The following is a 14,941-nucleotide window of genomic DNA, read 5'->3' as shown; positions in this document are numbered from 1 at the left end:
CCCTACAGCTTGATGCTTCCCACCTATCCAGTGGAGATTACGGTCAATTAATTGGTCATAAAAGACACACTAGAAATGCCTCTTTTCAAATTTGTTTCTGCTATCAATAATTAGACTTAACAAACATGGGCCTCCTCAACACTTGAGAACATCGGTACCTTCGTTTTTTTCTACTTTCTGCCATAGAAACCATGCAGACTTCCCAGGAGCTCATCTCTGCATCCCCGTTCACCTTCCTGGAGTGAAGCATTAAGCGATAGAAATCCATGTCAACTATTAAAATACTGCAGTACTTCATGGGATTATTTAATAAAGCATCACTGAAGAAGTGCACACCCAAGCGGCTCTTTCTGTTAACAGGTGTTTTATTTGAAGACATGTGAGTCTGGAACAGCCACTCTTTGAGGCCCAAATGCAACTGCATGTAGTACAGTAAGAGTTTTATTACAGGACACTCTACAGACCTTGCATACAAAAACGTAAGCTTGTGAGTGTTGCGTATGCCATCTGACAAACTTCAAAGTGTTTTTTTTTAAGTTGATATCGATTTTTTCCCCTGCAATGAAACTGCAGAAATTAATCCTAAAATGGTTCACGAAAAGTAATGTCACCTGGGAATTAATACATAACAGAGTTAATCAGAGCTGATAAAAAAAATCAAATGTCAGATTCCACAAAAAAAACTCTTTGTAAAAACATACAATAAGAAATGTCCACAGTAACAGGTGTGTCCAAACCTGGTGTTCCTACAGATCAGCGCTCATCTCACTGCTACAGCTCTGTGCTCAAGAGTCAGTGTGCAGAGCCCGCGCCAAGACTGCAGTTCAGGACCAGCTGCAGGAGATGACTGAGCTGAGAGAGGAAACCTGTCTCACTTTCCACACTGAGGGGCGAAGGCAACTTCTCACCCAGCAGCTGTTGGGCCACCTCCTTTTTCTTGCCTTGATCCTACTCCTGGTGATATAACAGTATTTTCCAGCGTCTCCCGCACGGCACACGTGTCACGATTCCGGGAGATGTGATTCGGAGAACGTCGGAGGTTCAGAGGATGTAGCCCTGCAGAGCTCGGAGGCACACAACGGGTTAAATCACGTCAAGCGCGTCCTCGTTGACCAAACGAGGTGGCGTGGGCTCGAACAGAACCAGCGACTGGAAAACCCCCGGAGATCCCCCGACCGGCGGAGTCTGCCCTGCCCCCGAGCGAAAAGTCTGGGAAAACTACGGATGACCGCCCTCTGGTCTCTTGTCCCGGGAGTGTGGCTCCTGCCTCTCAACAACGGATTTCATTTCAGTGGAAAGGGCCAGGCTGGCACAACACTGTCCCCAGGGACAAGCGGAAACCATATTCGGCTCTCCTGCTCCACAGCGCCACCTCCAGGCCGCGACTGTAACCTCAGCCCGAATGGACCGAGCGCGGAGTCCGGCCACCTGTTCAGGCCGTGAACAGCTCCTATGATAGCAGCTTTTAAGAACCTCGCTTTAAACATAAATCTCAAATTTCTACAAGAGGGGGATGCGATTATATAAATACTACTAAAACAAAAAATAAAATAAAATCCCCCTATATCTTTCCAAGTTTTGCGGTAGTCCTCCGAGTGGTTGAATTATTTATTTTTTTTAAACATTGGATTTTGTTTTGGCATTTCCAGCCTCTAGGGAGATGTGATTAACCAATGAGCAATAATGATCCGCAGTTAGCTGACAGGCTGACTTACAGTACTCTCTGGCGAAACCAAAATCCAGCCCATGTGAGCTCACAGCTAAGGAGATGCATAACGTTCTCAAAAGGAAGACCAACTTTTCTCACTTTCAGTTCAAAATTAGCAATAATTAACAGCTGAAGTACAAACCAGCTGGCTCATCGCAAAACCCCAGATCACTACTTGGACAACGTTCCTGTAACACACTATCACCCCAACTCTGGCCTCTCCGAGTCTCCCTGAAGGCCCTACCCCAGGTAGTCTATGCATGGCTTCTCTTTCATGGGCTCTACTTTATTCACTTCTTTCATTTAGAAAAAAAAAAATCTAGAAAAAGTCAAATGTTATAGCGCAAAACAAAAACCTTCCCCTGCCCTCCTCCAAAACAAAAAAACCCGTTATAAACCGTCGATACCGCCGCAGTTACAAACGCCCGTCGCTCTTCGCTAACAACGCCCACCGCCCTCAACGGCGAAGGCCCGCCCCGGGCCTCGGCGGTCTTGCTTTGCGCGGTGCGCGTCCGCACCAGGAACTCAACACGTCAACAATGGAAATGATCTGAGCGGATGACCGGCACAAGGCTCCCCCAGCTCCCGCCCTGCAGGCTGTGGGTCGAAGGGCAGCGATTGGTCCGTGTGTCCCAGTGAGATCCTCCCACCAAGCTGCGCAGAAGGCGATTGGCCGATGGACCCTCCCCCCCACCCCTCTGGGCTCTGCTGTCAGGACGGCACTGTGCCCTTTAGGTACCACATCCCTCCGTGGCTCATGCAGCACTCCTGCAAGGACACAACAACACACAGCCGTCAGTCTGCAGCCCCGCTTACCCGGTCTGGCATGTCCGGGGCAGCTCCAAGCACAGCGATGACCGAGCTGGAGGAGGAGCTCCAGGGCTTCAAATATTTGTTGCGACTGAAGGGGCTCATCGTGCACAACTGAATGTGAAAGTCCCAGGTCCTGAAAAACACCCCGTTGTCCTGTTTCCCCACACAGGAAAGGACAGAGGCCGCTGGCATCGCGAGACGAGAGCGCAGGTTTGTCCAGTGTGCTAGTATCTGCGTAGGGAAATTTTCCACCCTCTGATGACACAGCAGCAGCAGGCATCAGAACAATGCACTGTTTTGTTAAACCCAACTCTTTTACGTAGATTTCCCCAAGTCGATCCAAAAGGAAGGCGTGTGGATTCAGGTTTTCCCTATGTGCACGTGCACTTTTTACCACAAGCAGGCGCGCAGCGTGGGCTGGAGCTGCCCCTCGGGGGGGGGGAGATGGGGAGGGGTTTGAAAGCCGGAGGTCACCTTGAGCAGCCTGTCGATGTCCGCCTTGGTGACGCCGTCCCCGAGCTCCTGGGCCAGCCGCGTCTGGATGGCGTTCCTCCGCACGCGGAAGTTCTTGGAGAAGAGCTCCAGCAGGAGCTGCCGGTGCTGGGGGGACAGGGAGAGGGAGCAGCATGAGCACCGGCTCAATCGGGGGCGCTCACAGGCGCCACGGGTCCAGAGCCCGCGCAGAGCGGGCACACGCCTCGGCCGAGAACGTTCCGTGGAAGGGGCGAACGAGGGGGAGCTCGCCTGCCCTGGTGCCGGGGCTGCCCAAGCTAAACTCGGAGCATTTAAAACCGAGACCAGCGGGAGGCGCTCCTCCACCCAAAGGGTGTGGGGGGGGGCTCACAAACAAGCCACTCGGCCATGCCAGTGTAGACAACACCCTGGCTTTCCGCACCACTGACGGCGGGCTGCTGCACCGGTAATCCTGCTCAGGGCGAGAGGGATCAGGGGGACAGACATGTGGTGCCTGTGCTTGGCGGAGGAGCCAGTGGTGCGAAGCTCCCATCTGTGCGATTACAACTCGGCGCCTCTCAATCAGAATCCCTCTTAAAGGCCAGAGGAGATCCTTCGGATCAATTAGCTACTAACGAATGGGCTAGATGGCTGCAAAGGCCTCCTCTTGCTTGTTAACTTCCTGACGCTATAAAAGCTCGGTCACCAGCGGTTACAGAATTAAACCGACATGATGAGCTCACCCCCACCCCAGCTGGGTCAGCACAGACCACCCCCCCCTCTCACCTTGTCGAAGGAGTCCCCCATCTCCCACACCGCAAACACCTTCTGCTCATCTGCCGCCGCGGAGCTCTGAGGGGGGAACTGAAGAGAGAGGAGCCAGTGAGTGCGGAGGGACAGGAGAGACTGCAACACAGGCAGAGTGGCTTCCTGCTAACTGGAGCCAAAAGTGCAGCTCTTTCCATAAAACATTTCTTTATAATATTCACAATTCAAGTCAAAGCATTAGAAATGCATCCATCAATACAGGATCAAGGTGCCAGGATCTTGCTTGCTCCTCTGGAGTTAACGGATAATTCAAGCCTCACTGCTGTAAAACCAAAGACATTTATAAAGAAGACTTAAGAAGCACACTGGGTTTGATATTTGCTATGGTGCACAACACATATTTCCCCAACAGGCCGTGCAAAAACCACTGCAGCTGACAAAACCATGGCTGGTAAATACTCGAATATATTGAAAACTGGGGGTTAGGTTCCCACAGACTGTGTTACACTTATCAGTGGCTAACATCACATGCAGATTTCTCCATTAAACATTACAGAATCCAAGTTATAATTCCACACATGAAAATAACATATAATAATAAAATGGAATATTATTTATCTTGAACACTGAAACCACCGGATTTAACTGGCCCCTTCTGTCACCTTTCAGCAAACGTCTCTTGCACTGGGAGAGCCCTGCTCTCACCTGACTGCAGGTAAGCGATGGGCAATCCTGACCTGTCTGGATATCGCTTCCACGGGGTTCTCTCCTGTCTGGGTCTATGGTGCCAGTGGGGGACTGTGGAAACGGGGGTGCTGCTCTTGGCACAGTCTAGTCCTTATTGCAGGGGCTGCTGCAGCCTTGTGAGTATATTTCGGAGTCCTTGACTGCACATTCTGGGGGGGCTGGATAAAGTTTTTTTTCTTGAATTGCATGTTAGCAGGGGGAAAAAAATAAAACCTGTGTTCACAAAAAATATAGTTGCAGTCCTGTAAATGCACCAAGACCTTGGGCTGGTAGCACTGCCATCAGAAGGAGGGCCTTGAGGGTCTAATACATTATATAAGACCACGTTTCTCCAAACCTTCTGCACTGCAAATCCTATAGCCTGGTACTAAAAGGATTAAACTGTTAGCTTTTCCCCCCCAGCAGGACAGTCTTGATAAGTAGTTTGCATGCACAGAGATTAGATGATGACCGGCTGCTCTGCAGTAAAAGGTCTATTGTTCTCCCCAGCTTTATTGTAGCAATTAAATATAGTTGTGCAAACCCTACATATTCACAACACTTGCCCAGTTTTTTTATTTTGTAAGACCTTTGTAAAACCATTAAGCTAAACACGCAGCACTGCATTAATAACTAATCACATAATGCCGCCTTGCTTAAAGAATCGACTGCTGTTCAAGAAGCCATGACTGACCACCGAGCTGTTAGGCTCTGTACATGTAGGCCTGGAATTCCAGTGCTTCCCAGTTCCCCTTTAAGAATGTCAGGATGGTCACAGCTGAACGTACAGAGCAGAGGAGCTGAATGCATTCCAATCCTTCGACGTACACAAAACAAATTCCACAGACACACCACACTGTGCACGAGACTCCTACACCCCCATGATGTCACCAGCAGTCCGTTTCTGCTGTTCTACGGCTCAACCCAATCCCTTGACACACAACTAAGGGAGCAGTCTGGTTAAGGAGGGAACGCTGGTGTTCACGTGCTAGCCCAGTTTTAATGTCTGCACCGCACACTGACGAATTGAGTCAGGAGGCCAGGAAAGCTCCCAAGTCTGCCTTCATCTTCAGGGCCACTCAATCATCTCGTGTGTCCCGAGCACTTTAAGACTCGAGTGCGCAGAGGAATGCCGAAACACACCCTGCCGTTTGTTTGTTAAACTTTAACCAGCCCACTTTTTCATCTTTGATACAAAACGACTCCCAGTGGCCACAAAGAGACTGTCAGGCTCTGTCCTTCAGACTCGAAGAAGAGTACAAGTCCTCATCTACCAGCTCTCCCCATCACCCCCGCCAGCCCCCCCTGAGAAACCCCTGAGCCGTGTCCGCCCAGGCAAGCCGAGAAGGGCAGTCAGAGCCAGGTGCCACAGGTCAGGTACTGTTCCCAGCTCCGCACACAGAGCTGCTTCTGTGCTCTCAAGCTTCTGCTTGCTGGCTGAGGGGAGACTTAAAAAAAAAAAAATGCTGCAAGCAATCGGGCCATGAATGGGCATCTTAAAGCACTGCCAAGCCCTGGGACTGGATCGGACTACCATCTCTAAGGGCATTGCCCAGGTCGTCAGAAACTGCTATCAGACGCAAGCTCTTGTCGACTGGCCTCAACGAGAGCTCTCCCGGGTTTGAGTTCAGGTTCAGCTGCTCCCCACCCGGCACAGTGACAGCTGCCCACACACTCCAGCTTTGTGCCGTCCCTGCGCCTGATCACCCAGGAGCGGGAGGGCCGAGCTGGCCCAAGGCCCGGAGCCCGGGGGGCCCAGGGCAGGAGTACTCACAGGCACCTGGATCTGCCGGCAGCGGCTGTGCAGGATGGCGTCCTGCAGCAGGCGGTCCGAGATGCCCGCGAACAGGCTGTGCCCGGGGGGCAGGCTGGCCAGGTGCAGGTTGAAGAGGCGCTTCAGCTCGCTGAGGGTCAGGACAAAGTGCTTGCGGAAGGTCGCGCTCACAAAGTCCCTGAGCTCCCGGGACGGGCCGGGCCCGTTCGCCGTGTCCCGCGGGCCCTCGTCCGGGCGCGGCAGGCCGTTGGGCGTGCCGTTGCTGAGCGCGGCCGGCGGGGAGGTGTCCATGGGCTCCTCGCCGTCGCTCAGCGGCTCCTCCTTGACGCGCACGGCCCCGGCGGCACGCTGGCGCTCCAGCTCCCGCTCCAGCGCCGGCTGGCACTCCTGCGCCCGCTCCCTCGCCGCGCGCACCCGCTGCTCCCCGCTCAGCAGCACCGCTCCTGCCCCACACAGACACGCAGCGTCAGCGCCGCAACACACACGCACACACACACTGCGTCAGCCCCGCAACACGCGCGCGCACACACACACAGCGTCAGCCCCGCAACACACTCGCACACACTGCGTCAGCCCCGCAACACACTCGCGCAGCGTCAGCCCCGCAACACACTCACACACGCAGCGTCAGCCCCGCAACACACTCACACACACTGGGTCAGCCCCGCAACACGCGCACAAACTGCGTCAGCCCCGCAACACACACACACGCAGCGTCAGCCCCGCAACACGCACACGCACACACTCGCACAGCGTCAGCCCCGCAACACGCACACACACACTGCGTCAGCCCCGCAACACACACACACACACTGCGTCAGCCCCGCAACACACACACACACACTGCGTCAGCCCCGCAACACACACACACACACTGCGTCAGCCCCGCAACACACACACACACTGCGTCAGCCCCGCAACACACACACACTGCGTCAGCCCCGCAACACACACACACACACTGCGTCAGCCCCGCAACACACGCGCACACTGCGTCAGCCCCGCAACACACGCGCACACTGCGTCAGCCCCGCAACACACGCGCACACTGCGTCAGCCCCGCAACACACGCGCACACTGCGTCAGCACCGCAACACACGCGCACACACACACAGCGTCAGCACCGCAACACGCACACACACGCGTACACGGCGTTGGCACCGGTCCACACGCACACACACAGCATCGGCAGCGCGCCCATCCACGCCAAGCTCCTCTCCTGACGGCCATGGGCCAGCCATGGAAAGGTCTTCACCGCTCAGGCCCAGTCTGAGAGGCACCAGGAGCCCAGCAGTGCTCGCTGCACAGCCACAGCCACAGGCACTTGCTGCAAACGTGTCTCACCTGGCTGGGAATCTGGCTTCTTTGGCATCATGCTTTCCTTCGGGAGCTGGAAAACCTTCTCCAACCTGTCGAACACAGAGAAAAACTTTTTTCACGCGTTTAACGTTTAGCCTTTCACTGACCCCAGCGGCACAACGGAAACACCCCACTCTTTCACGACTGCTAGACAAACATTTCTAGAGGAATCGTGGGTCAGTGAAAGAGACGATCAAACACGGACTGCAGTCTTCTGGCACATCCAGGCCTTGATAACTCATTTTAAAATCTCTATGAGAGGCACAATTTTCCAGAGGATCGGAAGGCTCCTGGCTTTGCTTCCACTTGAGTCTTTAATGAACTAACTGGACTCGGGACTGGCTTACTTGCACATGCTGAGCAACGCTGTGCTCCTGCCAAGCTGGAGGGCTGAACAGATGTACAGAACCTGCTGGACAGCAGCCTGCGACCCCCGAGCTGGGACGAGCCGCCGACCGGGTCCGGCCGATCGAACGGCGGGACTCACTTGGCCTGGATGCCCAGCCAGAGCATGTGCTGCCGCTGAGCCACGTCGGGGTGCTTCCTGACGAACTCGGCGTCGCTGGGCAGCAGGAACTCCCAGCCGCGGTTCACGCGCGCCACCGCCATCTGCTCCAGGAAGTCCTTCACGTCCTCCGGGGGCAGCTGAGAGGGGAGGGAGCCGGAGTCAGGGCACAGCGCACGCTGCCTGGCGCCGGCTCCGGGCACCACCGGGCAGCTCTTCCGCCCACAGCCTGCTGCCAACTGGCACCCCGACGTTTTTCAACAGGGCACCTGACACCTATCCCAGCAGACACCGGGAGAAAGGCTGGACTACATCCTGGCCACACGTGCACAAGGCAGGGGGGAGACTATTCAGAGCCGACAGGACAGCTCGTCTTTGGGCTGCGAGAGGAAAACGGGGGCAGCCGGACGAAACTCCCAGGCACACGGGCAAAACCCACACGAATGTTCAAGACACGTGCCGCAGATTCAGTTTCTAAAAACCTATTGCAAGGTACCACAATAAATCAAAGATGGCTGCAAATATAGGAAATCGGGAAGCAGTGCATGCTTTAATTTCACCCCGTGGTGTTGCTTTACTCTACACGAATTCCAGGTTGTCAGCATGAGTAACAAGCTGTCTGTCTTCCTCCCCTTATTAAAAATCCACTACACTCCCCTGTCCCAAGCTACTGGAGTACTGTAGCTTCTTGCTGTCCCCTTCTGGGCAGTTGTCCTACAGCCCTGCAGGCAGTACAGCACTAAGACAGTGAATGCAAGAACTGTGTAGCATAACCATGCTCCCTTAAGGAGAAATATTATCCATTAACAACTAGAGGGACCATTTCCCAACGCATAACATGCTAATACCTATTCAAATACATTACGGTCCAAGCAGCTTAACAACAGACCTCCACAGAATATCAGTGAAGCACTAACGCTCCTATTCTGCTCAAAAGGCAAATTCAGGATTCATCTCCGGGGTCACGCACCTTCACAATGGCCGCAATCTCCTTCCGCACCACACAGCGTTCCTGCGTGAACTTCCACAGCTGCGAGGCAAAGGGAATAAAGGAACACGGATCACACGAACTGAGGCATTTTCCCCACGGGACGCCCTTTCACAGTAGAGTGCCCCTGTCACTATACTGGGGCATTAGGACTCACACAGACCGCAGGGTGAGCGCCCCCCTGCTGGTCCCACTAACACATCTCCCAGCAGCAGCCCCAGCTCTCCCAGGAGTCTCCCCTCCAGGTACTGGCCAGGCCCACACCTGCTGAGCTCCAGTGGGCTGCCAGCTGGGAGTTGCAGGCTGCTCCAGCTGCTGGTTTGGGAGTTCGAGCCCCCGGTGTGTACAGGACAGGTAAAGCCTTTCCACTGGGACTGCCGTTACTCACCACAAAGTCCCGGCCGCGGCACAACACATCCGCCGGCACACCGCTGTGGGGGCTGCAGGTGTCCTTGGGGTATAACACATCGCTGTGGGCACAGACAGGGCACGCCGTTACACACACAGACCCACCACCGGGGGGCAGCACGCCGCGCACTGCCGCAGAGTCATGCCAAGTGAAAGATTAAAAAGGAGTATGATCAGGACGGCTTGTGCTGAGCTCACCTCTTCACAACCCAGTTCCCCTGGACCAACATTGCCACCTGCTGGACACAGCGCAGCACTGCGGTGGAGTCTGTGCCGGGGGTCAACAGCCCCATCAGGTTAGCAAAGGGCATGACCTTCACTGCAGGGAGCACAACAAAACGCAGATTAGGGACATGGTTCCTCTGACCTGCCGTGAGGGCAACACACAAACCCACCCGCTCATTAAAAAAAAAAAGGGATATTTCATCGCGGTGAAGTCTGCTTTCGAGTGACGACTAAACCGACCAAAATTAAAAGCCGCTGTGGCTTCAGTCAAACCGCGCGGAGACGTTTCCTCACCATTCTTCATGAGAGTCTTCACCTGCTCCACCAGCGGCAGGGTCCTCAGCTGGGCCATGGACAGCACGTTGCTGGGAGTGACCGGCTGCGCCCTGCACACCGGGACAGAGGGAGAGACAGCAATCAGGCAGCCCCTGGGCAGAATCCCACCCTTCCCACTCCGCCCGCTGGATTACTTGCCAACACGAGCCGGCCTGTTACACAAGCAGGGAAACGCGGAGAGGGCTTTGCTGTACTCACACTTCTGCTTCCACAGCTGGGGGCATGAGCATGGCCAGGTACTCACTGGGAGAGAAGGGGAGACACAGACGCATCAGAATTACGCTCCGGCTTAATTCCAACGGCTCCGACACCCAACATCCCCAACATTGTCCAGGAAAAACCCCAGGAATACCAGCCGGCACTGAGGGTGCAGCAGCACGAAGGTGAAAGGGCGTCACTAGGGAGACCCCACATTCCGTCTAGACAATTCCTGACAAGCCCTTCCCAGGCCTCGACTTTAGCTGCAGGAGGAAGAGCGCGCCCAGGGCCACTGCCCCACCCTTCAGACAGGCACCGGCGGCGCGGCTCGACCCACCTGGGCGTCTTCACCAGCTCGGTGTTCTCCGTCGTGCCCATGCACTGGCAGAACAGGTACTGTCTCTCGTGTTCCGAGCGCCCGTCCTGTAGTGGGACACAGGACGCAGTGAGGGGCTGTTGCTGGACTCTCTCTCTCCCCCCAAGACCCTCCAGCCTCAACCCCAGCGTCCTCTCCTTTCCCAGCTTTCCTTCCTGTGCTGTTCCCCTTGTCCCGGCGCCGCCCCGCTCCACACCTCCCTCCCTCCCCCCACGCCGCCTCCCTGCCCTCACCTTCAGGCCGTAGTAGTGCAGATGCACCCAGGGCTCCTCGGCCTGCCTCTTCTGCAGGAACTCGTAGGACTGAATGCGACGCTGGCGGGCCTGCTCGGACTCGGGCCGGGAGAACCGGACCTGCCAGAGACCCACACACACACGTCCACTGTCATCACAAAGAAATCACAGGGACTCCTGCTCTTCTTTGTGGCTCCATTTGCTCTGACCCCTATCTTCTCTGATAGGGTAGCTCTTGCTGCATGTGTCATAGAACAGGACGGATATCAAAGTCTCACCGTAATCTGCTTGATATCCTCCTCGGCTTCATCCTGGGACGAGTCTCCGCCTGTGAAGACAGATGGCATCAGCTCACTGTGCCCAGGAGACCTCACTGCCAGTCACTCCACCGATAACAGCCCTATCCCACTTCAGCTCCCTTGCCGATTCATCCCTTTTCCTCCACTGTTCGTTAATTAATGGATAAAAGCAGCACCGCTAAGTACACCAGGAAGACACGCATGCAATCCCAGAGCTCAGGCACCACGAGCCTGTCTGAATCAGAAGGCGTCGACCCAGCAGAGACTCCAAGAGACCCCAGGCCCACACCTTCGTTGGCCGCCTCTCTCTCGCGGTGCTTGCTGTCGGCCTTGTCCAGGTAGGAGAAGCTGGGGCGCAGCTGAAGGATCCCGTGAAGGGGTGTTAGATGCAGCTCCCCTGAAACCAGGACGACAAACCCGTCAGGCAGTCCCCACAGGTCGGCCACACCTGCTGTGGAAACTAGCCCCTGAGGGGCAGAGACACACCATGCTTTGACTGCCACTGACATTCCCTGGATCAGTCTGCAGCACGGCCCTGAGTGCCGTTTTCCCAGGGCACTGGGGCGTGAGCACGTGTAAGCAATGACATTTTAAGAAGGCAGCTTAAGTTGTAAGTTGTAAGCAGGCAGGCCGACTTACACCTGCTCTACATCATCAGAAAGCACAACACTTCCCAAAAGCCTCTAGGGTCCGAGGATCAGGAGTCCCGGGGGGCAGGTGGGTGCAGACCAGGCCAGCTCTCTCCTCTGGCCTGCTGCGTAAGAGCTCGCTCTCCAACCTCACCTCTGTGGAAGACAGCTGCGGCGTAGCGGGAGGTGCCGTTAGTGGCCTGGATGGAGGAGAACGTCTGCCTGTCCATGAGCTTCCTGCACAGGCATTGCAAGACACAGGGGGAGAGAAGAAGTGCTGTATTCAGCCACCAGGACAACCTTACACACACACACACACACACACACACACAGCAACACTGCCTCCACTCGCAAAAGCCAGCTTAGTCACAGGCACTCAAAACCACCTTGTTAACCCAGGGGATTGACTACAACCCTGTGAGCCCCTCTCTGTCTGCAGCCTGGAGACCACAGAGCCCGGCGCACAAGACTACACACGTGGCCACACGGACCTGGCTCCTCTGGGTCAGGACCGGGCCTTACGTGGAGTAGGTGTTGGAGTCCTCGGAGGTGGTGCCGTCCACGTTCAGGGCGATCTGCTCCCCTTTGCTGCGGCAGTAGTTGGGGCTGAGCGTGTCCATCGCCATCACCAGCTCCACCTGCGCAGGTGAGACACGGCCGTGACCGTCACCGACGACACAAACGACTCCCCGGTGCATCTCCCCGGGACTACCCGTCTGGCAACGGCTAGCTGCTACAAAACCAGTCTGACCACAGCTCACAGCCTTTATTCAGGAACCAGCCATTTAACAAGCTCAGATTCCTTCTTACCTTCTGCTGTTTGGGCTTGATTTTTGCAGATAAATGAGCAACGTCATCGTAGGTCATTGTAGCAGGGCGCACTGGATACTGATGGAAAATAAACGCAACAGTCAGGAAATGGATCACCTGCGGCCCACTCGCCTCTGCTGAATCAGCATGGCTGTCCCCCGAGCTCTGCGAACTAACACACAGAGAAAGCCCCTCCCTAGGCTTCAGCCTACTCACCCCTGCACGGCCAAGCCTGGAAACTCACAGCAGCTCCACTAGAGACACTGAAGCTAACTGAAAACCTCAACCAGTTAGACTTCCACAGCCCATGACACAACATTCTTAACTTGAAAACATCTGACAAGAAACACTGACTACTTGGTGAGTGTTCTGCAAACTAGGTCAAGTTAAAACAACGTTTACACGAGTGTGTCTAGTCTGTTAATCGAATGTAAGTGCTCATAACAGGCCGAGTTACTGCAGCTGGTTCGTTCCCATGGTCTTGCTTACCTGGAATAAGTAGAGCTTGTCAGCAAGGCTTTTGGCCAGATAAACATCAATCTGAGGAAACAAACAGGGCAGACTGGGCTGAAACCAGCAGGCACAGAGTAGACTCTGATCTTCAGTCACACAGCACAGGAACAATCACATCATGCACGCGTCACAAAACACTACACTTCTGATCTGTGTCCGGCATCCCTTCAAATCCTTATACCCGTCGTGATTTTCTTAATTTCAAAGCTTCGACTTGCACAGCACTTTAACTGGAAACTTCACCAGCTCTTGGGAGTATTAAAAGTGTGTGAAATTCTGGAAGGCACTGACAAAGCCGCCCCAGAGGACTACATCAGGGCCCGCAGCGATACAAGATCAACACAGGCACGAGTGGAAACAGAGGGGGTACCACAGGGCTCTTCTTCATGTGCTGTGGGGCCCTGGAAGAACGTTCCCAGTCATGCTGTTGAGCAGATTCCCTGGGATCATTCAGGGAAGTGAGGAAGAGGATCCTTGGAGAAATAAGCTACTAGCTCCAGCTGTTAGGAACACAAAAAGACTAGCAATGCACTAGCCAAGATGGGCTCTAGTCAGCAGCTCTCCTCTTGTTCTTATACCTAAAACTGCGTCACTCCGTCATCGCTGTGTCCAGGCTTGGGAGGGTTTCGCCCTGAGTCTGCGCTCGGTTACATTACACCCCAAACCTACAGGTGGAGACAGCTCCCTAATCCCACTGCATGGCTGGCCGGTGAGCTGTGGGGCGCCTACCTCTTGTACGATGGGGTCGTCATCCTCACTGGCCATGGCGAGGGCTGGGACTGGCAGCTGTGCTCTGGAGGGGTGGAGGGGCTGGCTCAGTGCCCACACCTGGGGAAGAGAGAGAGCCCGTCACTGCAGCACACAAACCACTGTCCCCCTGCACTGGAAGACAGCCTGCCGCCTGCGCCCGCAGTGAGACAGCCGAGGCAGGTGTTGTCTCACTGAGCACACCTTAGATTCTGGAACACACCTTGCTTTAGAACCGGGTTTGCTGGACAGGTCACATTCAGCACCCGGTCTTTTGCAAGACTGTTAATGCACATAATACCCACAACGCTGAGGTATCGCCCTCAACTTGAGACCCGCACACACCCGTTCACGAACGATTTTAGGGTGCCAAGCCAGATTCGCCAAGTCACAACACTCTGGACCACAGACAGCGCATGCCCAGTCGCGTCCTCCGACTCTGGGCTCTTAAACAAACATGATGCAACGGGTCGCAATTCACACCCAGACCGCTATCACAGCTAGCGAGCCCCGTACACAACAACACGCTCGGTGGCGAGTGATCCGTCTCCCCTGCCGTCCGTGTCACGTTCAGGCGTTTGTGAGACAGAAAGTTATCTCGGCCGCTCCAATATTTCGACAGCCGGGTCATTCAAGTTTCGTTACAGCCCGTGAGATGGCGCAGCGGGGGCAACGAGTTTCGCTCACAAGACCGAAACGTCTCCTCCCGAACGCCTCTTCTGTCGTGCCGCGGAAGAGATGAAACGCCTTTTATTATTTTTAAAAGGCCCACGATGGACAAAAAGTGCCACGGTTCTTCCCGTCCGTCGTTCGAACAGACCGGACCGTCCGGAGCTGGCCGCCTCACCTGCACGGACACAGACAGTCCCCCGGCGAGTGGTCTCCCTTCAGGCAGGCAGCTCACGGCGGGTGGCCCCTGTACCCCAGCCCGGTGTGTTTCCTCTGCGGCGGCTGCGAGTTCAGGCGGCTGCCATGTTGCAGCTTCCCAGACACGTGGGGAGGAGCTCAGGGTCCCTTCCCACAATGCCGTGAGACAGCGGCGGGGGGGGCACTGTCGTGCTCCGGACAGCAGA

At 55.2% G+C, this 14,941-nt stretch overlaps 1 protein-coding gene across 2 annotated transcripts; it reads right to left on the bottom strand.

Annotated features, from left to right (window-relative positions):
• Positions 1-347: 347 nt before the first annotated feature.
• On the bottom strand, positions 348-14,898 carry polr3e (polymerase (RNA) III (DNA directed) polypeptide E). Of its 2 annotated transcripts, XM_069180842.1 has the most exons (21): positions 14,716-14,898; positions 13,851-13,949; positions 13,098-13,148; positions 12,609-12,686; positions 12,321-12,436; positions 11,953-12,035; positions 11,459-11,566; positions 11,149-11,198; positions 10,871-10,990; positions 10,599-10,684; positions 10,262-10,306; positions 10,022-10,113; positions 9,701-9,821; positions 9,483-9,564; positions 9,077-9,136; positions 8,089-8,246; positions 7,587-7,651; positions 6,243-6,685; positions 3,761-3,838; positions 2,996-3,121; positions 348-2,476 (listed from the first exon to the last, which is right to left on the bottom strand). In XM_069180842.1, the coding sequence occupies exons 2-21, from the start codon at positions 13,884-13,886 to the stop codon at positions 2,420-2,422; spliced, it is 2,055 nt and encodes a 684-aa protein (XP_069036943.1). In that variant the 5' UTR covers positions 13,887-13,949; positions 14,716-14,898; the 3' UTR covers positions 348-2,419. The 2 variants fall into 2 exon arrangements, with proteins under 2 accessions (XP_069036943.1, XP_069036944.1); XM_069180843.1 differs by lacking the exons at positions 12,321-12,436; positions 13,851-13,949; positions 14,716-14,898 and having other exon boundaries at positions 13,098-13,150.
• Between the last annotated feature and the right edge of the window lie 43 nt (positions 14,899-14,941).

Source organism: Lepisosteus oculatus, chromosome 19 (assembly GCF_040954835.1).
Source record: "Lepisosteus oculatus isolate fLepOcu1 chromosome 19, fLepOcu1.hap2, whole genome shotgun sequence".
Classification (NCBI taxonomy): Eukaryota; Metazoa; Chordata; class Actinopteri; order Semionotiformes; family Lepisosteidae; genus Lepisosteus; species Lepisosteus oculatus.
Note: the sequence above shows the minus strand (reverse complement) of the source record. Positions and strands in the feature narration are given on the sequence as shown.